The 24,903-nt window shown below is 48.6% G+C and overlaps 1 protein-coding gene and 1 non-coding gene across 3 annotated transcripts in view; one reads left to right on the forward strand and one right to left on the reverse strand.

Moving 5' to 3' along the window:
• TTYH3 (tweety family member 3) overlaps nt 1-24,903 on the forward strand; it is a 119,891-nt gene that overhangs the window by 78,774 nt on the left and 16,214 nt on the right. For both annotated transcript variants that reach the window (XM_007656958.4, XM_001513370.6), the window contains exons 5-11: nt 304-399; nt 2,371-2,443; nt 2,674-2,749; nt 17,824-17,879; nt 18,218-18,310; nt 19,176-19,268; nt 20,371-20,507. In XM_007656958.4, the coding sequence (XP_007655148.1) occupies nt 304-399; nt 2,371-2,443; nt 2,674-2,749; nt 17,824-17,879; nt 18,218-18,310; nt 19,176-19,268; nt 20,371-20,507 (624 nt within the window). The remainder of the gene's footprint in view (nt 1-303; nt 400-2,370; nt 2,444-2,673; nt 2,750-17,823; nt 17,880-18,217; nt 18,311-19,175; nt 19,269-20,370; nt 20,508-24,903) is intronic.
• LOC114809437 lies at nt 9,311-9,448 on the reverse strand. The gene has a single exon (XR_003757221.1). It is a non-coding gene; the product is annotated as a small nucleolar RNA SNORA7 (small nucleolar RNA).

Here is a 24,903-nt window from a genome sequence, read left to right on the forward strand (position 1 = left end):
ACTGTGCCCAACCTGATTAACTTGCATCTACCCCAGTGCTTGACACATCCTAGGCGCTTAACAGGTACCCTAATTATTATTAATTATTGTCAGTATAGTTGAAGAAACCAAGGGAATATTAGATCTCACAGTTGAATTCGGCTCCTCACTTCCAGATCATCAGATTGCATTTATCGGGCATCTACTTGGATGGCGCTCGGCTGGGAGCCGTACAGAGGAAGTTAAACCGACACAGTCCCTATCCTCTAAGAGACCGTCACTTTAAAAAGATCTGAGTCCATTTGCTCTCCCATCTCTCTTCAGGTGGCTGGGGTACCTAGGCCTGCTCCTGTTCAATGTCCTCATATGTTTGCTCGTGCTCTTTGGGCTCATCCGAAACTCCAAGGCGATTCTAGTGGGGTAAGTGCCGGGAACCCGGAGATGGCGCATTCTGGGCTGGGGCGGGAAGTAGGCTGGGGGACGGAACAGTGCCAAGGGTAGAATGCTGCCAAAAGTTTCAGTTGGACCGGGGGCTGGTGGGAATGAGTGGGTTGGGCTTCAAGCCAAAAGGACTGTGGCTTTACGAGCCCTTTTAGAGAGCCACTGGCGGGAAAAAGACTGTGCTGCTTTTGGGGAATTCAAAACGTAGACAGCCCAAGTGTACGATAGCAGCAGAATGGTCCTCGTGAGCAGAGGACTGCAGAGAGCAACCGAGGGTGGTCACTTTTGGAACGTTTTCCTCTGCCCAAGTCAGGTGGGGGCAAGCTAGTGCCCAAGTGTTAACAACCAAGTAGCCTTCTGTGATGCCTTTCGCTTCCAGTCCTAGTGGAATGCGCCTCTTAGAGGCGACTGCAGTATTTCCAGTGGCAAAGGTGACTTAGTAGCCTGGACTTCAGGATTTTTAAGTGCTCAGAACTTGTGCATTCAAGTTCAAATCTACCAGGGCGGAGACTGCCCACTGCAACTTTTTTTTCTTCCCTAAAGGGAAAAAATACAAAGCTTGGCCTGTTGATTAAAGGTTTTATTTTTCATTCTGATTTTTCTTGGCCCTGATATCAAGTATAGCTGGCTGAAACAGAATAGCCTCATTCCTAATCTTGGTACTTGGGGTTGGAGACTTGATAGTCCTCAATTATTCCAGGTTATCCTCACTCTCAGCTCTCCCTCCTCCTTCCCATTTCTTATAGGGTCCTTGAAAACTAGTTTCAGGTGCACTTTAGTGAAGGCTAGTGGGAGTCAGGGCTCTGGCTAAGCAATGGGAACCCTGATAGGTTGGGAACTACCTGAGAAGCATCATGGCCTAGTGGAAAGAACATGGGCCTGGAATCAGAGGACCCGGGTTCTACTCCCAGCTCTGCCACTTGTCTGCTGGGTGACTTGGGACAAATCATTTCATTTCTCGGTGCCTCAGTTTCCTCATCTGTAAAATTGGGATTAAGACTGTGAGCCCGATGTGAAACAGGAACTGTGCCCAACCCAATTATCCTTTATGTACTTCGGGATTCAGTTCGGTGCCTGGCACATAGGGAGTGCTTAACAAATACCATTATTGTTATTATTATTATATAGTGAAGAGAAACCCGAAAACAGAACTGGAAATGGTAAATCTAGTTCTAATTCTGCTGTTTTTGTGGCATTTAGCTGAGGGAAAACTCCCCTAGTCCCTAAGCTCCTGCTGCAACCAGGCTAATGCCAGAAAATGTTTAGCTTTTGTTCTAGGGCCGCCCTCATTCTCTCACCGGCTTGGATAGCCTCCTAGATGTATACAAGTGGTGGTGGCTAAAGAAACCTTGATTTGCCCAGGTGTTTGGTGGGGCTCAGGTTTGGGTTTGCAGTAGCTCCGTCTGGGGTTAATTGTAAACTGTTTAAGCAGTTGGGAAGGTCCACCTGGAGCAGGCAAACTTTTTGAGGGCTAACTCCTGAGATCAGGAGGGGAGAAGAATGGAGATGTCTGCCTTCCGACTCCCTAACCAAGACCGAATCACCTCCTGGCTCAGCTCTCAACAGCTGGAATCTGCACCCCGGAGCCGAACTAGGTCATTCTCCCACCCAGCGAGCGAGACAGGCAAGCAGTAGCCTGGCTGGATGAGGTAGGGAGTGGGCAGAGGAAAACTTCTTTCCCAGGCAAGGTTTCCAGTTTTGACCACTGCAGCTGGAGCTGTATCAGAATACTCAACAGAGGCAAAATTGGCCACCATCGAAGCAGCTAATGAATATGCGGTTTCTGTTTCCTGGGTCCCTGCCAGGAATCGGATTGCATTTCCTACTCCAGTTATTTCCGGGCTTGGATAATCTCCCCCTCCGTCCCCTCCCCCTTTAGAATGGGCGTGGGAATCAGAGGCGGAGCTGGGGCAACCCCCCACCCCTCCTCATCATCTCTTCTGTCTACAGGGTGTGTTTGCTGGGGGTGCTTGCCTTGATCATCAGCTGGGGAGCGCTGGGGCTGGAGCTCGCCGTTGCTGTGGTGAGTCACCCAGAATCCAACATCACACTCAGTGCAGTTAGCTTTCCCGCACACAGGAAACCAACTCTTTCCCTACCCGGGCTGATTGAAGGAAGTCTCGTCGGGGCCTCCTGATTCCGGGAAAGCTCTCGGTCCTCTAGCTAGAGGACACCTCGCTTGGAAATGCAAGTGGGCTCCTGCAAATTATCGCTACCTCTCATTTGCCTTTTGCTTCTTTCTCTTCCCCACAGGGCTCTAGTGACTTTTGTGTTGACCCTGACACCTATGTGACTAAAATGGTGGAAGATCATTCAGTGCTCAGTTCAGGTGAGTCACACCTGGGAGCTTTTAAGCAAGAGAAGTAGCGTGGCTCAGTGGAAAGAGCCCAGGCTTTGGAATCAGAGGTCATGAGTTCGAATCCCAGCTCTGCCACTTGTCAGCTGTGTGACCGTGGGCGAGTTACTTAACTTCTCTGTGCCTCAGTTACCTCATCTGTAAAATGGGGATTAAGACTGTGAGCCCCACGTGGGACAACCTGATTCCCCTGTGTCTACCCCAGCACTTAGAACAGTGCTCTGCACATAGTAAGTGCTTAACAAATACCAATATTATTATTATTATGGATCTGTTTCTCTTACTATGTAATCTTAAATTCTGACAAACTCTTCTGCAAAGACCATTGTTAGCAACTTGAGGACAGGAACCCTTTTTTTCCCCTCTTCTTTTTTAAATGGTATTTGTTAAGGGTTTACTATGTGCCAGGCATTGTTCTAAATGTTGGGGTAGATGCACACTGATCAGGTTGAACATAATCCGTGTCCCCCGTGGGTCTCATGGACTTAATCCCCATTTTACAGGTGAGCTAGCTGAGGCTCTGAGAACTGAAGTGACTTGCCCAAAGTCACACATCAGACAAGAGTTGGATCAGGGATTAGAACCCAGGTCCTCTGACTTCCAGGCCCAGGAACTTTCCCTTGGTCAGGCTGCTTCTCTTCTTCCGTGAACTCTCAAGCGCTCTGCTTCCAGGTTCCCATCTTTTTGTCGGGATCCTTGATTTTGAGGTCTGTCTTTCATTAGTGCATAAGCTCCTTGAGGGCAAGAACTGTCCCCGTTAGTTCCCACAGCATGTTGTTGAGTGATCTGTGCGAATAAGGTGCTCGGTGATAGAAGAAAGAATCCTGGGGAACCTAGTAGTCGAATTGAAAGAAGTTTGGCCAATGTTTTGGCGGCTACTGCTGCTGTCTTTATTCAGCTAGTTGAATGGATTGAGGTAATTTTGGCTGATTTCTTGCTGACCTGCTAAGAGGAGAACACTCCAGCCTTCTTATAAAACCTGCTGAAGCAAGTCCTTTTAACAGTATAGTGAGCTTTGCTGAATAACCCTCTCTCTCTTCCTTGTCCCCTTAAATAGCAAATCAGGCATGATCCCAAATAGCCTCTTCTCATGTTTAAGCACTCTCCATGACCATTTTTAAAACCTTAGATCCCAGGTGACAGTATAGGCTTGCTGACTTCCCATTTCACAGTGTTTTGTCAACTTTTTAAAAAAATGGCATTTAAACGCTTATTATGTGCTAGGTACTGTACTAAGCACTGGAGTAGATACAAGCTAGTTAGGTTGGACACAGTCCCTGTCCCACATGGGGCTCACATTCTTAATCCCCGTTTACAGATGAGGCAACAGAGGCACAGAAAAGTTAAGTGACTCGCCCCAAGTCACACAGCAGACAAATGGCAGAGCCGGTATTAGAACCCAGGTCTTTCCGACTCCCCGGCTCGTGCTCTGTCCACTAGACCACGCTGCCTCTCACTCCACGTTGGTCTTCCCCCGGCCTCAGCTCCCGTCCTCAGAGAATGTTGGCCTCTTCCCCAGGGGATGATGCAGCAGCATCAGGTCATGTCTCAGTGGTCGCCTGGGTTGCAGGGTCTCTTTCCCTGCTGGAAAGGTAAGGCTTAGCTGATGCCTGTAAGACTAAATTGGCTTAAGAGCCTCATGAATCCTCCAACCCCTGAAGACCAGGGCTTGCTGGACTTACAGAAACACTTTACTGGAAGAGGGCAGTGAGACTCGTGAAGACGCAAAACGTCCGGAGATCAGCCGGAGACAGCTGGTCAGAGTGAATGACTGTATTTCCACTGTAAAATCAGTCTGGGCTGCACTCCCACTGCCATGGGAAAGGACAGAGGGCTTTCGCGGGAGCAGAGGAAAGGGATTCTTTTAATAGCGATGATTCCCAGCTCGTATTTGCTGATTGGAACCCCCAACTTCAAAACAGTGCCAAGAATTCTGCCAGTGGGGTTAGCAGATTCTCTCCTCAGTATCCTCTGGACTCTTCCTCCGCTGCTTGCTGAGAATCTGGCTGCTCTCAGGATCATTTGTCGGGCGTGGAAGCAGCGAGACATTTGCAGGAAGAGAAATTCAGGGTAAATCAATATTTGTGACTTAGGTCATTTATTTCTGCAGGCTTTTGGGGGAAGCCTTTTTATCATGTTATTGTAATGCGTTATTCTATTTTTCATTATTTCTCTCTAATATTTGCTATAAACAAGGGTTGGAGGTGCCCCTTGGTGGCTTCTTATCAAGGAAAGCTTTCACCTGGAGTTTAGTGTTGAGTAGTTGAGAAATATTTGCTTAGATAGGAAATGAAGCTTGGAAGGTGATGATGTCTGTCTGTCCGCCTGAGGGGGATCTGAAGTGTCTCTGACTATAAACCTTGCTTTGATTTCTGGTTTGAGTGGGTCCAAGTGGGTCACTCGCTTGAATGGCATGGTTGTTAGTGAGCAAGGTTTGCTGATTTCACTTCCAAAAGGAAACAGCCGATGCTGTAAGCTGAATAGGGAGCGCGGTGATGAATTCAGGCAGTAATGATGAAATTGAAGGGGATGGCCTGGTTGCCCTGCCCAATCCGCCTGTCTGCCCTGATCGCATTTTCCCAGTGACTATACCCAGGGACTGCTCCCGCTGCCAAGCGCAGAATAGTAGTTGTGGAATTTGTTAAGAGCTTACTATATGCCAAGCACTGTACTAAGCACTCTGGTAGATAGAAGATAATCAGGTCCCAAGTGGGGTTCACAGTCTAAGTAAGAGGGAGAACAGGTACTGAATCCCCATTTTACAGATGAAGTATCTGAGACACGGAGAAGTGAAGTGACTTGCCTAAGATCACAGAGCAGTAAGTGGCGGAGCCGGAATTAGAACCCAGGTCCTCTGACTCCCGGACCCTTGCTCTTTCCAGGCTCCTTCCCAGAACACCTGTGCTGGCTTCCACTTCTCCGAGTGCTGTGTTGGGGGACATGGGAAGCTGAGGAGTGATTCCTAAAAGCCCAGCTCTGTGGCGCTCTAAACTTCTCTGTCACTGGGCAGGAGAGAGGGCCCAGGACTTTGGGCAGTGTTCGTGCATCGGGTCCTACTCCACAAGAAGGTGCGGGCATGGCAGGGTGACCTTGCCAGATTGCCATTGAGCCCTCTTCTAACTCTCTGCCTGGGGCTGCCCTCTGATATTTTCTCCCCCTAGGCTGCCCCAGTTCAGGTAACTCAGACGAGAGGGACTGGATCCAGTCGTGAGAGCTGAGCATTCCCACACTGAAGGAGACTCTCTGGACATCGAGTCATGGTTGCCCTTGAATTTGGATTTGCACCCTTTATTCACCCCTCTCTCGGCCCTACTGCATTTGCATCCATATCCGTGATTTATATTAATGTCTGTGTCTCCCTCTAGACTGTAAGCTCCTTGTGGGCAGGGAATGTGTCTACCAACTCTTTTTTTAATGGTGTTTGTTAAGCACTTACTATGTGTTAAACATTGTTCTAAGCATTTGGGTAGGTGCAAAGTAATTAGGTCATACACAGTCCCTGGCCCACAAAAGGCTCGTGTGAGTAGGCAGGAGAACAGGTATTTAACCCCCATTTTACAGTTGAGGGGACTGAGGCACAGAGAAGTGGTGACTTGCCCAGGGTCACACAGCACGCAATTGGCAGAGTGGAATTAGAACCCAAGTCCTCTTATTTCCAGGCTTTTTCCACTAGGCCATGCAGCTTCCTCTCCCAAGTACTTAGTACAATGTTCCGCACACAGTAGATGCTCAGTAATTATGATTGATTGATCAAGTTGACCTCTACCTCGGATAGTGGCTTCTGTCCCCCTTAACTCCTGTTATTACCTCTCCTTCCCCATCTTCCCCCACCCCTGTATGGATTCTAGGGGAATCTTCAATTGAACAAGCCAGCAGCTCCCATTCTTCCCATTTGCTACCTCAGGGAAGAATAATGATTGAGAATAATAATAATGATGATAATGATGATATTTGTTAAATGCTGTGTGTCAAGCCTGTTCTAATCACTAGGATCCAAGCTCTCTCCCACTTTCCAGCACCACCAGCTTCCCCTCCTTGCCCCAGTTACTTTGGAGCATGTAGCTAAAAACTTTAGGGAGCACAAGACGCCCTATTTGCCGATTGGTAACCGGTGTCATTTCTGGTTGTTTGTTAGCTAGTTCAAATTGGGACGGAGGTTTGGAGTGAGCCAAGACACCACAAATGTTAAATAAACCTCCGGCAGAGGGAGGGAGAATGATCCTCACTGATAACACGCAAACCAGCAGCAGTGGGCAAGCTGATGGTAACGGTACTTATTAAATGTTTACCGTAAACCTAAGCGCTGAGCTGTGAGTTGGGGTAGAAATAAGACAATCAGATCAGAAATGGAATATGACCTCAGGAATTCCTAGTCAGCCAGTCAGTGGTATTTATTGAGCCCTTATTGTGTGCAGGAGCACGGTACTAAGCCCTTAAGAGAGTACAATATAACAATAAATAGATATATTCCTTGCGCACAGTGAGTTTACAGCTGTCTTCTCTAGAGGTCATGCTGTCCCCCAACTGTCGTCCCCCCCCCCATATTCTTTGGGCACAAGGGTTTCTGGGTTACTGGAAGCCAGCCAATAGGCCCAAAACACTAGGCTGTACTTGTTGCTTTCTCAAGTCATCCGATCACTAAGTAGAATTAACCACTTGGAATAGTGAGCTAGATTATTCCATCATTAGTGTTTATGGAGAGCTTACTTTGTGCAAAGTACTGGACTGGGTGCTTGGGAGAATACAGTAGAGTAAACAGACATAATCCTGCCTTCACGGAATTTACAATCTAGCAGAATTTACAATCTAGCAGAATTTACAATCTAGCAGAATTTACAATCTAGCAGAATTTACAATCTAGCGGGAGACAGGCAATAAAATACAAGTAGCCAGAAGCTACAGACTTGTAAACTGGCTGTGGGCAGGGAATGTGTCTGTTTATTGTTGTACTGTACTCTCCCAAGTGTTTAGTACAGTGCTCTGTGCACACAGTAAGTGCTCAATGAATAGGATCAAACGAATGAATATGTACGTAAGTGTGGAGGGTCAGGTGGGTACCCAAAGCTTAGGTGATATGGAAGTGTTGAAGTGAGGAAATAGAGTGTGGAAATGAGATTATTCAGGGAAGGTTAATTGGAGGAAATGTGATTTCAGAAGGGCTTTGAAGGTGGGGAAAGCAGTTGTCAGCTGGCTAGATGTGAAAGGGCAGTTACGGGCAGAAAAAACATGTGAACAAGAGGTTGGCAGTGAGGGAGATGAGAATGATGCTGTGAGAAGATCGGTCTGAGAGGAAGCAAAGCATGTAAGCTGGCTTGTAGGGGGAGAGAGAACTGATTGAGTGCCCTAAAACAGATGGTCAAAAGTTTTTGATTGATGTGGAGAGAAATTGGCAACCACTGAAGGTTTGGGGGAGGTATGTGCAAATCACTGTTTGAGAAAAATGATCCAGGCAGCAGAGTGAAGAGTGGACTGGAGAGGGGAGAGACTGGAGGCTTGGAGATCAGTGAGGAGGCTTGATGCAGTAGTCAAGATGAGATAGAACAAATACTAGGACCACACTGGCGGCACTTGGGATGGAGAGAAACAGGCGCATTTCAGAGATGTCGATAAGAAAAAAACTGATAAGATTTGGCGAATGACTGAAAATGAGGATCGAAAGAGAAGAGTCAAGGATAATGCCCAGGTTGGGGGTATATGAGACCGGAAGAAATATAGTGTTGCCAGCGGTGTTGGGAAACTCAGAACGGGGAGCGAAGGATTTGGCAAGATGACAGGCATTGGACATTTCTGACTTTGAGGTGTCAGCGAGACATCCATATAGAGGTGATCTGGAGGTAGGAGAAGGTTGCAGAGAAGGAGAAAGGTAGATTTGGAAGTCTTATGCATAGAGGTGGTAGTTAAAGCTGAGAGTGTTTGAGCTCTCCAAGGGAGTGAGTATAGATTGAAAATGAAAGGGGACTCCAAATTGAGCTTTGAGGGGCCCCCAAGGTTAGAGTGGGAGCAGAGGAAGAGGCAGCAAATGAGTTTGAAGAGTGGCCAGAATTAGGGAGAGAACTAGGACAAGACCATGTCAGAGAAACCAAGAATAGTGTTTCCAGGAGGAGGGAGTAGTCCACAGTGTCAAAGGCTGCTGAGAAGTCAAGTAGAATTAGGATTAGGTAGACTGCTGTAGATTTGGTGAGGAAAAGTGTACTCTCCCAAGCGCTTAGTACGGTGCTCTGCCCGCAGTGGCCAATAAATTTGATTAATTTATTGATTGAGGGGGGTCATTGATGCCTAGAGAGAACAGTTTTAATGGAATCTTGCTTTGTCTGCTTTATCGAGTCGTTTTCAACCCACAGCGACTCCATGGACACATCTATCCCAGAACGCCCCCCCCCCCCCAACCTGTAATCATTCTGGTAGTGTATTCATAGAGTTTTCTTGGTAAAAAATATGGAAATGGTTTTCCATCACCTTCTCCCGCACGAAGAACTAGAGTCTCCACCCTCGACTCTCTCCCATGCCACTGCTGCCCAGCACTGGTGAGTTTTGATGTGTAACAGATTTCCTTCCACTCGATAGCCACTGCCCAAGCTAGAAATGGAATGGGTGGGCCTCTGCTTGACTCTGCCTTCCGTAGCCGAGACTGGTAGAATACTGGAAACTCTCCAGGTGTGATCCTGAGAGAGGGTTCAATGGAGCGGAGGTGGCAGAAGTCAGATTGTAGAGGATCAAGGAGGGAGTTGGAGGAGAAAAAATGGAAGCAACAAGTGTAAATAATCTGTTGGAGATATCTGGATACCTTCCAGTAGTGGGGATGAGAGGGGACTTTTTTAGGATAGTAGACATCTGGCTTGTTTGAAAGCAGAAGGGGTGGAGACATCAGCAAATGAGAGGTTGAAGATGGCAGAAAGGGAAGGAAAACCAGTGGCACAATTGCTTTTATAGGGCGTGATGGGTTAGAGTTGAAGGAGCAGGTGGAGGGGGTAAATTTCATAAGCCAGCAGGACTTCTCCTCGTGAGAGATGGCTGATGAGGCAGGAGAGAGCTGTGGGGAAGAGGGGAAGATTTTTCAATCGTTTATACCTGATGGTTTCCATTTTGTCAACAGAGTAGTTGGCAAAGTCATTAGGAGCAAGAGAAGGTTGTGGTGCCCCTGGAAGCTTGAGAGAATTAAAAGTCTGGAATAGTTAGTGTGGGCACTAGGCGTGGGAGTCGGTAAGGGAGAAGTTTTTCTGGGCAGGAGAGAAGGCAGAGTTAAAACAAGAGAGGAAGAATTATTTTTACAGCCCATGGGCTGTAATAATAATAATAACAATAAATGCGGGATTTGTTAAGCACTTACTATATGCCAGGCACTGTACTAAGTGCTGGGGCGGATACAAGCAAATCGGGTTGGGCACTGCCCCTATCCCATATGGGGCATACAGTCTCAATCCCCATTTTACAGATATGGTAACAGAGGCTCGGAGAAGTGAAGTGACTTGCCTAAGGTCACACAGCAGACAAGTGGCAGGGCTGGGATTAGAACCCATGACCTTCTGGCTCCCAGGCCCCTGCTCTACCCACTTCACCATGCTACTTCTCTTGTGAGAGGCAGGCACCCGTGGGCAGGGATCATGTGAACTCTACTGTAGCCTCCCAAGAGCTTAGTAGAGTGCTCTGTACTGCGTAAGTGCTCAATAAATGCCATTGATGGATTGATTAGATCTAATTACATGCATTGGTGATAATCCAGGCCCCCTTCTCTCTGTTTTGGTCCAGGTGATCTTTTACTAGTCTGCTCCACAAATGGCACAAACAGCACAAGGAGGAAGCCTCCAATTGGTTCTGTCCTCCCCATCGCTGGGCATGTGAACCTCCATCTCCCTCAGAATTCATCAGCGGAGATGGTATCAGCAGTGCCAACTTGGCCTTATGTAATGGTCTCTTCCTGTTAAATGCCAAGTGCGAAGAGCGTTTATTTTTCGAGACGGGAGACTTGTTTTCCAGACTCGTCAGTCTCTTCCATAGGCTGCGGCTATTTTATCCGATGATTTATTTCAATAAAATGAAATCACAGGCTTCATGCAATCAGAGCAACAAAGCGATGACCCGATATCTGTTTGGGGCTTTGTTGCTGCTTGCTGCTTTGGTTTTGTGCTGGAGTGAAAAGCCGTACTTTGCATTGGCTCTGCCCGATCTTGGCCTGGGAGAAAGTGCCTACCTCCGAACAAGCCCTGGTTTGTTTCCATTGAACCTTTGGTTTGTATGGTGCTGGCCCCGTCCCCGCCTCATTCACGACCAGCTGCCCCGAGGGACTGGAGAGGAGCCCCTCCAGGAGAAAGCAGATGGGAATCGCTTTTCAGGCCCCTCTGAATGAGCGAGGCTTGCCCCTGAGTGAGAGGTGTGTTTACACCCTGCCTTTCTCTGTTAGTAGCTTCCCACCCTGCCTTGCTTTGCTTTTCTCCCCCCATCAACTCTCATTTAAGCCCCTTTAACCAGAGAGAGTTCCCCTGCCGGCCACCAGAAGTTAGGATGTGGCACAGGGAAGCGATTCAGTTGAAGTAATTCTGTGCTATCTGGTTGTCAGAAAGCCCAAGAGCCCTCCCGTTGAGAAGACTGAAATCCAGAGCCGAGGTTCACCCAAGTAGCACCCTCGATCATTTGCACCCTCGAGGTGGGGACCAGAAAATGCTGTCGGGAAAGGAAGAAAGCAGAAAAAGTCTAGGGGGGTGAGGTGTGATAACTGGGGAGGGCATTTCAACGCAGAAGCGGCAGGAGTTGGTGACTGAGGAGGGAGAAGGGAAAATGTCAAAGCCCCTGAGTTTGCCTGAAGGTGAAGATACAGTAACAGGATATGAGCTTGACTTGGAGTTTGACCTTGCGATAGGGTGGCTACGCCAGATAGAAAGACAACCTCGTCTCAGGAACTGGCACTTGGGCCGGGGGGATGGTGAGCAGGTACGCTCGGTAGCTCCCGGGTAAGGAGATTTACCGAACAGCCCCTTTATAAAGTCACCTCGTTCTTTATCCCTTCGGGCCTCAGAGAGTCAATAGATGGCCGGCGTATGTTGCCAACTGTCTGCGGAGCTCTTCCGGGAACAGTGTAAAACTCAATCTTCAGTCCTCCAGTTCTGGTCTGGAAAACTGTAGATTGAAGCAAGGAGATGCGTGCAGTCAATTACAGTCGTAAAACCCGAGTAGTTTTTCTTACCTTCTGCCCCCACGATTAGCAAGACGGATTTTCCTTTTTAGAAGGAAAATACTTGGCCACCGTTATTGCTTGTGATGAACGCAGCACTGGAGCAAGGTGAGACACTTAAACCGCAGTTGCTGCAGAGCTAGGGTATCTCCGTGGTGTGAACAGCCTGGTGCAGTGTAAATCCGTAGCCCGGACACCGGCCGGCTCACCCAAGATCCTTAGGAGCACAACCCGTCGTGCTTTTGCCAAGCACCCTCTGTTGGGTGCTTCTTTTTCTTCAGAAGCAGCCTCCCCAGCTGGAGTATCTCTGCAGAAATGCATGTCAAGTCACTGGGAGAGCTGGGAAAGACCCAATGAGCCCCCACCATCAAGCATGCAAATGCCTAAAAACCTTCCAGCAATTATAATAATAATAATGGTGTTCGTTAAGTGCTTATCACGTGCCGGGAACTGAACTAAGTGCTGGGGTAGATAGAAGATAATCGGATTGGACACAGTCCCTACCCGATGGGGGTCACAGTCCTTGTCCCCATTTTACAGATGAAGTAACTGAAGCACAGAGAAGTTAAGCGACTTGCCCGAGGTCTCACAGCAGACAAGAAGCAGAGTGGGCTTGGAATTCAGGTCCTCTGATTCCCGGGCCCATGCTCTTTCCACTAGGCCACGCTGCTTCTCGTATACATCCTTCTTTAAAAAGTGTAGTAGGCATTGATATTTCACATCTCACATTCCCTGTTCCAAGAATTAGTGCAGCTGGCCTTTGAGGGGAGGGGAGGGCATTCTTAATATGAAGGGGAAGTCTATGCCCCAAAAAAGCTGTGGCTGGGCTTCCTGTCATGAAGGGAAGGTATAGCGGGAGCCTCGGAAGCTTCCAGAACGTATCATCATTCCCCTAGTTTATAGTCAACAGCAGCTTTTGTGGACACCCTCATGGATGCAGAACCCGCTTCCTAGGCACTTGGGAACATCTATTTGAAGTATGTTCCAGCCTCTCCCTTTCTGCTTTAATTCCCTCCTCTCACGTTGGCTAGACCAAAAGGGAAGACACACCCACCCCCACAATCCCCAGGAAAGAATTGGAGGATGTGGAGGGATGAAATGAAACTTCTAGCATGTCCCAGTATTTCATTACCCTGACAGTCAAGGAATTCTGTCTATGTCTCCTCTAAGTCTCACTGTATTTTTAAGTCATTGTGCTCTCATTTGCTTTTCTGTGAAAATGACATTCGAATCCCTTAAATCCTAACCACTTTCCTGGGCCGTCTCGCTCTCAGCTCTTTTGCTTTTTCCAAGGTGACAGTGTTCTTGCCTTCTCTCATTCCTGAGTAACGATCTAGTTGTCCAGAAGATCAAGAGACAAAGTCCCCTTCCCTCCAGTCTACCTGTCCTCAACCACAGACTTTCTCTACTGCTCTCCAAGGCCACATCACTGCCTGCCCCTCTTCAGAGCTCTGGCCAAGAGTAGACATCAGAGAGTTCAGGAAACTGGTTGTACGTGTGCCTGTCCAGTCTTAGGTTGGTCAGGAACAGGAATAAATTCACAGCCTGTCTTCGATTTAAGTGCCCGGAGGGCAGTGACGCGGTCTCTTTGACTTCCTTTTTATCACAGCACCAGGGACGAGGGTGTGCTTCATAAATATCTTCTGGGGAGGATGCTGATCTCCTACCCATAGTGCCAGGCTCCTCTCGCCCAGGTGACCTCCCCATTTGCCTGCACCGCTATGCTCCTTGCTCAGCTTCTGCTAATTGTAATTTAATGGCTCGGCTGAGCTGTAGACATAAGCTGTCCCAGAGAGAGAGATTCGGTAAGGGAGAGCTGGAGCAGCTGGCAAGAGCAGCCCCAGAGCAGGCTAATGAATTATAAATAACAGCTGTCAGGTCCTATTCCCTTCACGGAGGCCCTGAGAGGCCGGCTGCTTCCCCCTCCCTCCAGCGAGCAGGATGACCCAGAGAGGAGCAGGCAGGATTCATGACAATGGCACCCAGAGAACTTTGCCCATCTCACTCAAAAACAGCATGGCCTAGGGGAATGAGCAGGGGCCTGGAAGTGAGAGGACCTGAGTTCTAATCTCAACTCCGCCACTTGCCGGCTTTGTGACCTTTAGGGAGCCACTCCACTTCTCTGGGCCTCGGTTTCCTCATCTGTAAAATGAGGATTCAGTACCTGTTCTCCCTTCCACTTAGACTCTGAGCCCCATGTGGGACAGGGACTGTGGTTCTGACCTGATTGTCTTGTATCTACTCCAGCCTTAATCCAGTACAGTACTTGGCACGCTTAACAAATATCATTATTATCATTACTGTTGTTATTGTATGGTAATAATATTACCGGTGATGATGATAATGATGACTCTCCAGTCCCACTCCCCATAAAGTTCCTCATCATCTCTGGCCAGGATGGGACTTGGCCTCCACTTTTAACCCTTGAGCTCTCTCCAAGTTGCAGAGGCAAGAGGCAGGGGAAGGCAGTGTGGTTTTCGGCTCTGTTGGGATTTAAGACGCTCAGCTAAGATCATGGTTAAGCAGATCTGTTGGATCCTCACCACCCCTACCTGCAGCCTCAAATGCCAGATCTCCCAGCGCTTCAGTCTGTCGTTGATCCCTTTTATTAAGTCTCTTCTAGGGAAAAGAAATAGGCCAAATTTCTCTGGTTCTCATGGCCATGTGACCTGGAAGCCCTTTGGAGCTGGCTTCCTTTTTGTTTGAGGTAGTCACTAGAATCCCGGGCTGACTGGGCAACTCTAGGAAGTTGTAACAAGTCTGTATCCTGATTTATGGCTTTTCAGGGAGGTGGGGAATCTCCTTGGAAGCGGGCACCTCCTACTCTCTGGAGTCCTCAGTGGGTAAACCGTGGCTTTCGCTCCACCAGCTCAGAATAGAGGGAAAAAAACCCTGCAAGGAACAGCGAAGAAGTGTGAAAGAATGAAGTGGGCTTGTTAAAATTCAGACACCGAGCTGGGCTTTAATTAGTGGAGTGCAGATGTTGGCAGAAGAGAGGATGGGCCATTTTTAGACTCTGATTCATCTGCATCTTCACCCTAGAGGGACATAGTCTGTTCCAGGCAGCCCCTCCTTTCTTTCTCCTGAATCTCCCAGTCTCCTGATTTTTCTTTCAAGGGGATACTTAACCACTTGCAGCAGACCCATTCGTTATCCTGCCCTCTTCGCCACTGCTACTTCCTTCCCCGAGTTCCAACTTCATTGGGCAATGGCGCCTCAGAGGTTTGGAGCCCCGTCTGCCAGTTCTGCCTCTGACATTAAAGACTCGAGGGCCCCGAGGAGCCTGGGTTCTCTCCAGAATCCCCCAGGAAGCTACCCTTTACTTCCGGGTGACTTGCTCAGGGGCCATCACAGGGACTTGTTCATGGGACCCAAAATAAAGCAGCAAGAATGCCCTCCTAAGGGACTTCTACTCCCTGGCCCCCGCTGCGGACCTGTCAGATTCACAGGGGAGGGAAGCTGCTGATCACTCATCGGCATCATCCAGAAAGGGGAGAGACGGAGTCTTGGGCTTCTTTGTTCTGTAGGACACAGGGTTTGCTATCGGCAGCCCTCCTCAACCATTTACTTGGCGTGGGTGGGGAGGAGGCAGATGTATATTGCTGATTATTTGAAGCCAGTGGCCAAAGCCTGTACGGTTGCCACTCTGCTCCTGCTCTTGGCCTCGTTTGGGAAAGCCGCCCATTCATGATTGATGATGTTTTTAGTTAAAGTGCTCTGCGCACTTCACTGGAGGCATCGCGCAATCTAGACGGATGATCATTATTACTGCCGTGGGACTTGGGCTTTTATCTTTTCCTTTGGTTGGCAGCTTGCTGCTCTCTTACCCCCAGCCCCCGCGTCCAGCACACAGAGATGGGGAAAGTGGAGGCTGGAATCCATTTTATTGTTGTGCTAGGGAAGTGTATCAGAGAGTGGGAGGGTATATAGTGGTTGAGTGGGGAGAACACTGGGAGAGAGAATCTAGAAACTAGATTTCTTTTCTTGGCTCTTGTCGTGATATCCTGAATAAGTTACTAACCATTTCTTGAATATTTCTTGAATGGGGCAAATAATACTAGCATCCTCTCTGTTTTCCAGGTGCTGATAATAGTCTGTAAATCAGCGAGTGTTCTTTGGGACTTAAAGCTCTATGACAAGAGCAAAGAGGAACTATAATAATAATAATTATTATTAATAATATTAATAGTATGCTCTGGCTCTGGGTCAAAGGTTCACAGATAGGCCTAAGCAAGCATGATGTCGTCTAAGTTCTACCTACCCTCTTCATCTCCCCTCCCAATCCCTCTCCTTAACTTTGTCTTCACTGATGACACCACACTTCTCCATGAATCACAAGCTCGCAGCCTTGGCGTTATCCTTGACTCGCCTCTTTGAACCCACATTTTCAGCCGGTTGCCAAATCCTATCTTCACAACTCCAGAAACTTCCCCTTCATCTTGATCCAAACTGCGTTTATCATATCCCTCCTCAACTACTGCATCAGCCTCAATCAATCAGTCGTATTTATTGAGTGCTTAATGTCTGCAGAGCATTGAATTAAATGCTTGGGGGGCTGGGGGTGGGATACAATATAACAGAGCTGGAAGTCACATTCCCTGCGCACAGTGAGCTAAAGGCCTCGTCACTGATCTCCTTGCCTCCAGTGTACACTTCACTTTGCTTCCTGGCTCGACTTTCCAAAAAATTGTTTTGCACACATCTCTCCTCTCCTCTCAGAAACCTCTGACGCTGCCCATCCATCTCCACACCCAGCAGAAGCTCCTCACCGTGGGCCTTAAGGCACTCAAACAGCTCTCTACCTCCTACTTATCCTCCTTCCTCTCCCACTACACCCCAGCCTGTACATTTCAGTCCTCCAATATCGTCCTATTTACTGGGCCTCGTTCTCATCTCTCTCTCTCCATCAGCTTCTCGTTCATGTCCTCCTTCTGCCTGTAACTCCTTCACATCCACATCCATTACCTCCATATCCACTACTCTCCCCATTTCCAAAGTTCCTAAAATTACATCTTCAGGAAGCTTCCTCTGACTAATTCTCATCTCTCCACCCTATTTCCCCTTCTTCCTGCTTCACCTATTCACTTATCCTTATCCTTTTAAGCATTTAGCTACTCACTCCACCCCCACAGCACTTATATGCATACTTTTAGATTGGGTTGCTTGCTGGATCTGTAAATCTGTTTTAATGTCTGCCTCCACCACCAGACTGTAGAGTCCTTGAGGGCAGTAATCATGTCTATTGTACTCTCCCAAGCACTTAATACGGTGCTCTGCCCACAGTAAATACTCAATAAATGCTTTTGATTGAATGATGACCCTATTGGTTCTAGGACACTCCTCTATCAGGTTACCAAGTGAATGGACAATCCATGAATCAGAATGAGCTCTCAGTAAAAGGAAAACAATTTTTTTTAAAAGCCTAGACATGTTACGAGAAAAGAATCAGTTATTAGTCTTAGAACAGTGATTTGCATTTGTCTAATAACCCTAGAAGCAGTTTAAATTCTCTTTACTCCTCAGGGCTCCTGCTGTCCATCACACTGTAAGAATCCCGTTGCTTTTATAGACTGCATGACGGCTTTTTAAACACAGGTTTTTCCATGTAAAAGCTTGACACACACTTCTTTGGTTGACTTGATTTAAAAAATAAAATCTAGCCAGAAAGAGGAAGGAAATTCACTTGTTTCTTGGCACATTGGCCTCAGTCTGAAGACTGTTGAAGTGATAAATAAACACAGAGAATTTATCAACTTTGTTCTGCCTCATGCCAGCTAAATGAAAGGCAGGAGACACAAACCTGAACTCGAATTAATAACTTTAATAAGAAAACTTGTGAGATGACAGATCGGCTCTTCCTGACTTTTTCTTCTTTTGGCAGAGATCCTTCGTTACTACCTTGTCTGTACTGCCGGTTACACAAACCCCTTTCAGCAGGTGAGTGATTTGTCCAATTTACCCTACTGAGCTGCACCTCCTGTTTCCAACCAGATAATTTTTGGATTTCTGCCTATGAGAAGATCCTGAGCTTATATCCCCATCTATGTGTATTGAAAATAGCTGTATTGAAAATGGTACCCAGAATGGGACCTCTGACCCCACGTCCTGTTTTGGGGGAAGCTTGAGATACTATGGGAGGAGGTACTGATGGACAGTTAGAGCATGTCTGTGTTGGCTAGCTCTCCCGACTGACTGAAATAATAGTAATTCTGGTGTTTGTTAAGCACTCCCCGCGTACTAAGCATGGTCCTGAAATGCTTGTTCTTGATTAACAGAAGCTGTCTGGCAGTCACAAAGCCCTAGTGGAGATGCAGGACGATGTCTTAGAACTCCTGAGGTCAGCCCTCCGAGACTTCCCCACCTCCAAGGTAAAAGCTGCAGCGAGGAGACCCTTCGAGGGAGGGAGGGAAGGAGGGAGGGAGGAAGGGAGTGGCCGAGGTGGAAATCTCTCCCAGCCAGCTTCACCCTTCTTGTCTACTCTTTTAATGCTTGTTAACCCAGTTTGCCCTCTTCATTCCAGCCGAGCCAGCCTTTTCATGGTCCCCTGGAGTCCCGACCTCTTCTTTCCCATCTCAGAGCCCACACCCAAGAACCAACCGACTGCCTTTGCCACTCAAACGCACATTCTTCCCCTCCATTTTGAATGGCAGATCAAGGCCCACCTTCTGCAGGAAACTTCTCCGATTAACCTTTCCCACTCTCCAACCCACCGGCGTGATCTGTGACCTACTTCTGTCCTCGAGTTCATCCTCCCAGTCTTGTGTATGTACGTAGGTGTACGTACATTTATAATTCTGGGCCTCTTGGTCTTCACAGGCTTTGGAGGTGCCAAGACACATGGTCTGGTGATGGAGAAGTCTGAGGGAGCTCATCATAACCCAGTTGGGTGACCCGGGGGACTTCAGAGGAGCAGGGAAGGATAGCTGAGTTTGGTCTCACCTGTTATGAATAGCCCACATTGTCAGGGTGGAATCAAAGGCATATGCTCCATTCACAGCTGTTCTCAGCTTCAGTATATGTCTGAAAATATGTGTATGCTAATCTTGTCTCCCGTAAGAGACCGTAAGCACCTTCGGAGCAGGTGCAAGACCTGATGTCTAACGTGGGGGCCGTGCTCCAAAATATCTGACCGACTGACCGTCCCTTCCCTACCCACCCCCAGCAAAGATTTCCTAGAGGTCATCTTTTCCCCTTTGGCCCCTATTAACCTGCGCCTCCTTCTGTTGCTCGCAGGATCATCTGATTCGGATCCAGGAAATTCTGAACTCCACTGAGATCAATTTGCAGCACCTGACGGCCCTGGTGGACTGCCGGAGTCTGCACTTGGTGAGGACTCTGGTGGCGGGAGGTCAGAGCCGGGGACCGATCTCCCGGCAGATGGGCAGGGGAGCTGGGCTCCCTGCGGTTGGTGATGCGTTAGTGCTACATCATGAGCAGTCGCTCTCGGGAGGGAAGTCACCAGAAAAGTCGCTGTTGGCAGAATGATGGGTCTAGTAGTTGGACATTCAGCCCCTTGGACTTCCCAAAAACTGCCGGAAACAAAGAGAGTTACAGGAGCTGGTCAGGGGGGTCGTTGGCACTTGTAACCCGATTGGGTGATCAGAGTGATTTGTGATAATAAGGATGGTATGTATTAAGCACTTACTATATGCAAAGCATCGTTCCACATGCTGGGGTAGATTCAAGATAGATCAGGCAGAGTCCCTGTCCCACCCGGGGCTCCCAGTCTGAGAGGGAGGCATTTTATCCCCATCTTACAGATGGGAAAACAGGCCAAGAGAAGGGAAGTGACTTGCCTAAGGTAATGCCGCAGGCAAGTGGTGGAGCCGGGACTAGAACCCGGATCTCTTGATTCTGTCCTGTGCTAACTAAGAATGGTATTTGTTAATCATTTACTGGGTGCCACTCTTTCCACTAGGCCATGCTTGCCTATAGACTGAGCTGGGCTTGAGTTTGGCCCTTCACCTGAATTTAGCTCACGCTGCCTGGGCCCCTGCATGGGTCTTAGATGAAAAAAGTGTTTGTGCTCCATTTCATAGCTTTCCTGGGTCCTGACACTGTGTCCCCATTGAATTTCTGTGTTTGGGACTAATTACTCTCTCCTGTCAGTTTCTCAGTAGCAGCTTGGCATTTTTTCTCTCCTGTTTGGAAATTTATCTGCTGATAGAGAGGCAGCCCTTTGAAAATCTGCACTATTAAGGCCTTTATTTGAGATTGTTTAAAGTGGGTTGTTGCTGATAGTGTCAGAGAGATAGTGTCACCGGGGGTGTCAGGTCCAGCTGTGAAAGGCCCCTAAAAGGGGGTGGGGGGGAATAAAAATCAAAGGTGAAGTCTGTGAACCTGAGTTTGTGACCCTGGTTGATTATGAGGAGGTAGAGAAAGTGGGTGCGGGGATTGACGTCAAAGCCCAATTTGCTCTGCTTCCCAGGACTACATCCAAGCACTGACTGGCTTCTGCTATGACGGGGTCGAGGGGCTCATCTACCTGGTGCTGTTCTCCTTCGTCACGGCGCTCATGTTCAGCTCCATCGTGTGCAGCATCCCTCATACCTGGCAGCAGAAGAGGTAATCGAGGGGAGGGCCGGATCCGGGGATGGTGGGGAGTCCTGCCTTCTCCAAGCCAATGATGGCGTCTGCCTCAGGATCAAGGAAGAAAGGCAGAGGAGATTTTCCTGCCTTCTTCAAGACAGTGATGGTGTCTGCTTCAGGATCAAGGAAGAAAGGCGAAGGGGATTTTCCTGCCTCTCCTCCACAGCTCCTCAAATGAACCATGGGTTTGGGCTTGGTTGTGCACACCAACAACTTTCCGTTGGGCCTCCTCCTTGGCCTTTTCAGGGCACCTTACCACCTCCACTGGAAGGGGGTAGGGAGACAGGAGGAGAATCTCAATTCCTCCAGTTTCTTGATAAAAAAATTAACGGGAAAGAAGATTGAAGATTGTTGATTAATCTGAGGTTTGAACGACTTGGGTTTTCTGTGTTCACTGCTCTTCCTGTCCTAGTGTCTATGGAGTGTAAACCCTATGCCTTAGATGGTGACCCGACCCCCATCCTCACAAGCTGCCTTTGTATGAGTATAGGAAAGAACTTCTTGGGGGGAGTTAATGAGCCTGAATAGCACTTTGTATTCATAAGCAATGTAGCTGTTCAAATTCCCCTCAGAGCTGAGAAAAGGGACAAAAGCAGAATCCTTATTAGAGCTGGAAAACTGTAGCCTGGAGACAGGGGTGACTTCAGGTTTCTGGGTGGTTTAATCAGTGGTAATCAATGGGTGCTTACTGGGTGCGGTTCACTTGGGAGAGTACAATATAACAAGAGTTGGTAAACAGGTTCCCTGCCTACAAGGAGTTTACAGTCTAGAGGGGAATCAGAGAAGCAGCAAGGATTAAAACGGGGATCTCGCTGGTCCCCGACCCTGTACGCTGCCTCCCGAAGCCAGCCCCTCCCCGCAGGTCTCCTTCCTGGATGGTAGCATGACCGGAGTTTTTGATGTCCCTCCAGTCCACCCGCCAAGCATCGGGTGTCATGCTCAACACTCTTCCCAGGTGGTATGCTCAACGTCACGCTTGACACTCTGTCCGGGTAGTAATAATAATGCTGGTATTTGTTAAGCGCGTACTGTGTGCCAGGCACTGTACTAAGCACCGGGGTGGTTACGAGCAAATTGAGTTGGACACAGTCCCTGTCCCACGTGGGGCTCACGGTCACAATCCCCATTTTACAGATGAAGTAACCGAGGCACAGAGAAGTTAAGTGACTTGCCCGGGGTCACACAGACGAGTTGGAAGAGCCGGGATTAGAACCTTTGACCTTCCGACTCGCAGGCCCAAGCTCTGTCCACAGTGCCATGCTGCTTCCCACGTGGTTTGGGGATGTCTTGGAAAAGAACAGAAGATTGGGTTTATTAAGCCCACTGGGTGTGTTTCCACCAATAGGGTAAACTAGAGGTCCCATGGTGGGCGTTCTCCCTTCACCGGGGCAGAGTGGGAAGCGGAAGACGGTACCCGTCCCCTTCCGCACTCCATCCCTACCCACCTAAGCCCGCTGCGGGTGCAGGAGCGTAACCGACCTACCCCGAAGGACGCTTTGCGGAAGACCCCAGCTCTTTTTATTCCCTATCCAAGGCTCCTTCCGGGGAAGTTGCTAGATTAGAGATTCTTTTTGTTGCCGTGCTGGCTGCCCGGCTAGCCATCCCGAGGGATGCTTCCCGGCATCTTCCACTGGGAATCGGCTTCGTGCTGCAACTCTGGTACCACCTGGTGGCTCCGTTGGGAAATAGGCCTGCCCGTTGACCCAGCGGAAAGAGCCCCGTGCTGACGATCCTGACGCGGGTTCAAGAGCTGGCCTTCCCTGCTGGGGCTGTGCCATCAGGTGGTGAAGATTTCTGTCCGAAGATTCCCCCTAGGGCAGTCCGAAAGGAGGACAGGCCCGGGGGGAATCCTGAAAAACAGCTGGTTAATATGGGCAGCGAAGACTGCACGGCTTAGTGGAAAGAGCCTGGGCTTGGGAGTCAGAGGGCGTGGGTTCTAATCCCGGCTCCGCCACTTGTCTGCTGTGTGACCTTGGGCAAGTCACTTCACTTCTCTGGGCCTCAGTTACCTCATCTGCCAAAATGGGGATTAAGAAATGTGAGCCCCACGTGGGACAATCTGATTATCCTGTATCTACCCCGCGCTTAGAACGGTGCTCTGCACATAGGAAGCGCTTAACAAATACCGTAATTATTATTATTACCAAGGCAACCACCTGCCGGGTTATGCAGCACAGCACCACCCTGTGCTGCGGTCACTTTGGCATCAGTGGGTCCTACACGTTAAAAACTTCTGTTGCTCTTCACAGTGTGATGCACCCTTGCCTGCCCGCTCCCTCATCACTCTCAAATTATATATTATAAATTATTTATTCCTAGTAATGTCCGTCTCCCCCTCTAGACTGTAAGCCCGTTGTGGGCAGGGAACGTGTCTGCAAATGCTGTTGTATTGTGTTCTCCCAAGTGTTTAATACAGTGCTCTGCACATATGAAGTGCTCAGGAAATATGATTGATCATCATCATAATGGTATTTAAGTGCTTCCTCAGATGACAACCACTGTGATAGAATATAATCAGGTCAGACATGATCCCTGTCCCGCCTGGGGCTCGCAATCTAAGTAGGAGGGAGAGCAGGCATTTTAATCACACTTTACGGATGAGGACACAGAAGCATATAGAAGTAATAATAATAATGTTGGTATTGGTGAAGCGCTTAACTACGTGCAGAGCACTGTTCTAAGCGCTGGGGTAGACACAGGGGAATCGGGTTGTCCCATGTGGGACTCACAGTCTTAATCCCCATTTTACAGATGAGGTCGCTGAGCCACAGAGAAGTTAAGCGACTTGCCCACAGTCACACAGCTGACAGGTGGCCGAGCCGGGATTCGAACCCGTGACCTCTGACTCCAAAGCCCGTGCTCTAAGTAAAGTGTTTAGCCCGAACTCCTTGCTCGTATCAGGCAGATAATTGTTCTGTTCTATCCCAAGCGCTTAGTACAGCACTCAATAAATACGATTGAATGAAGTCAGCCAGCTAATGATGGAGCCGGGATTAGAACCCAGGTCTTCTGACTGCCAGGCCCATTTTTATTTCCACAAGGCCCCAGGCCTTCCCTCATGGCAGTCAGAATGCCACTGTCCGGATAAGAGAGTATAATGCAGAACACTAGCATTATAATCAATAATCTAAATGGCTAAATGGCTTTCTTGATGGGAGACCCCATTGTTAACTGCTAGAGGCAGGGGATCATTGTGCCCCAGGGAAGAGCCCTAGGTCATGGTGCCTCTAGGAGTGCCCGCAGCATCCTCTCCGCTCTGCCGGGAATTATGAAGCAGTCCTCGGGTTATGCGTGCTTTAGGAAGTCCCATCTCCAGTGCAGACCTCATAGACACTGGGGAACCGCTAGCTAGGATCCCGTAGGACCAGGGCTGGCCATTATTTTGACTGGAGAGCCAACTTGTGAGGTCTCCACATGACTCTTCACTGCCATCACACTGAAGGGAGGGACATATAAGAAAGAGAAACAGTTATAATTCTTCCGGGAGCAGTTCCCAACCAACTCCTGGTCTGCCTCAGGTGCATGCAGCAACCCTCTGCTGCAGCTCTGGGGATCGCAGTGTCCCGGAGTTTCCGAATGCATCTGTCACTCAGGGCTAAAAGCAGGAAAGAGACCTCAAAATCATCGTTGACCCCAAAGTGACTTAAAATCATCTAACGTGTGCCATCTGGAAGGGACAGAAAGAAAAGCCAATGGCAACATTTTGTCAATATCTAAGATTGGGTTACATGCACACATGATAGGCCCATATGCAGTTTCACATCTTTGGAAGGGTAAAATGGAGCTGGAGAAGGTAAGGGGGACGTTTCCTTATGAGGGAAGACAAAAGACTCTTCGTTCTGGAAAGGCCCAGGTTGAGTGGGATTCATTCAATAGTATTTATTGAGCGCTTACTATGTGCAGAGCACTGTACTAAGCACTTGGAATGTACAAATCAGCAACAGACAGAGACAGTCTCTGCCCAACGACGGACTTACAGTCTAGAAGGGGAGACCGACATTAAAATTAATTAAGGATACACTTTGGGACAGAAGTTGGAGTGAAATAAGAGTACATCGAAGTACAGGTGTGATTCAGAAGGGAGAGAGCAGGGGACATGAGGGCTTAGTTGGGGGAGGCCTCTTGAAGAAGATTTTAATAAGGCATTGGAGGTGGGGAGTGTGATGGTCTGTTGGACATGAAGGGGAATGGAGCTCTTGGCTGGAGGAGCAAAGTGAGCTTGCTGGGTGGTCCTCACCGGTGACCTCCCTTTTGACAATTCAATGACCTCGCTGCCTCCTAATCCTCTTCCACTCTCAACTGCCTTCGATTCTTTCCTGACCACCCCTTTCTACTGGAAACATTATCAAACCTTGGCTTCACTGACAATTTC

This window comes from Ornithorhynchus anatinus, chromosome 2 (genome assembly GCF_004115215.2).
Source record: "Ornithorhynchus anatinus isolate Pmale09 chromosome 2, mOrnAna1.pri.v4, whole genome shotgun sequence".
NCBI classification, from domain to species: domain Eukaryota; kingdom Metazoa; phylum Chordata; class Mammalia; order Monotremata; family Ornithorhynchidae; genus Ornithorhynchus; species Ornithorhynchus anatinus.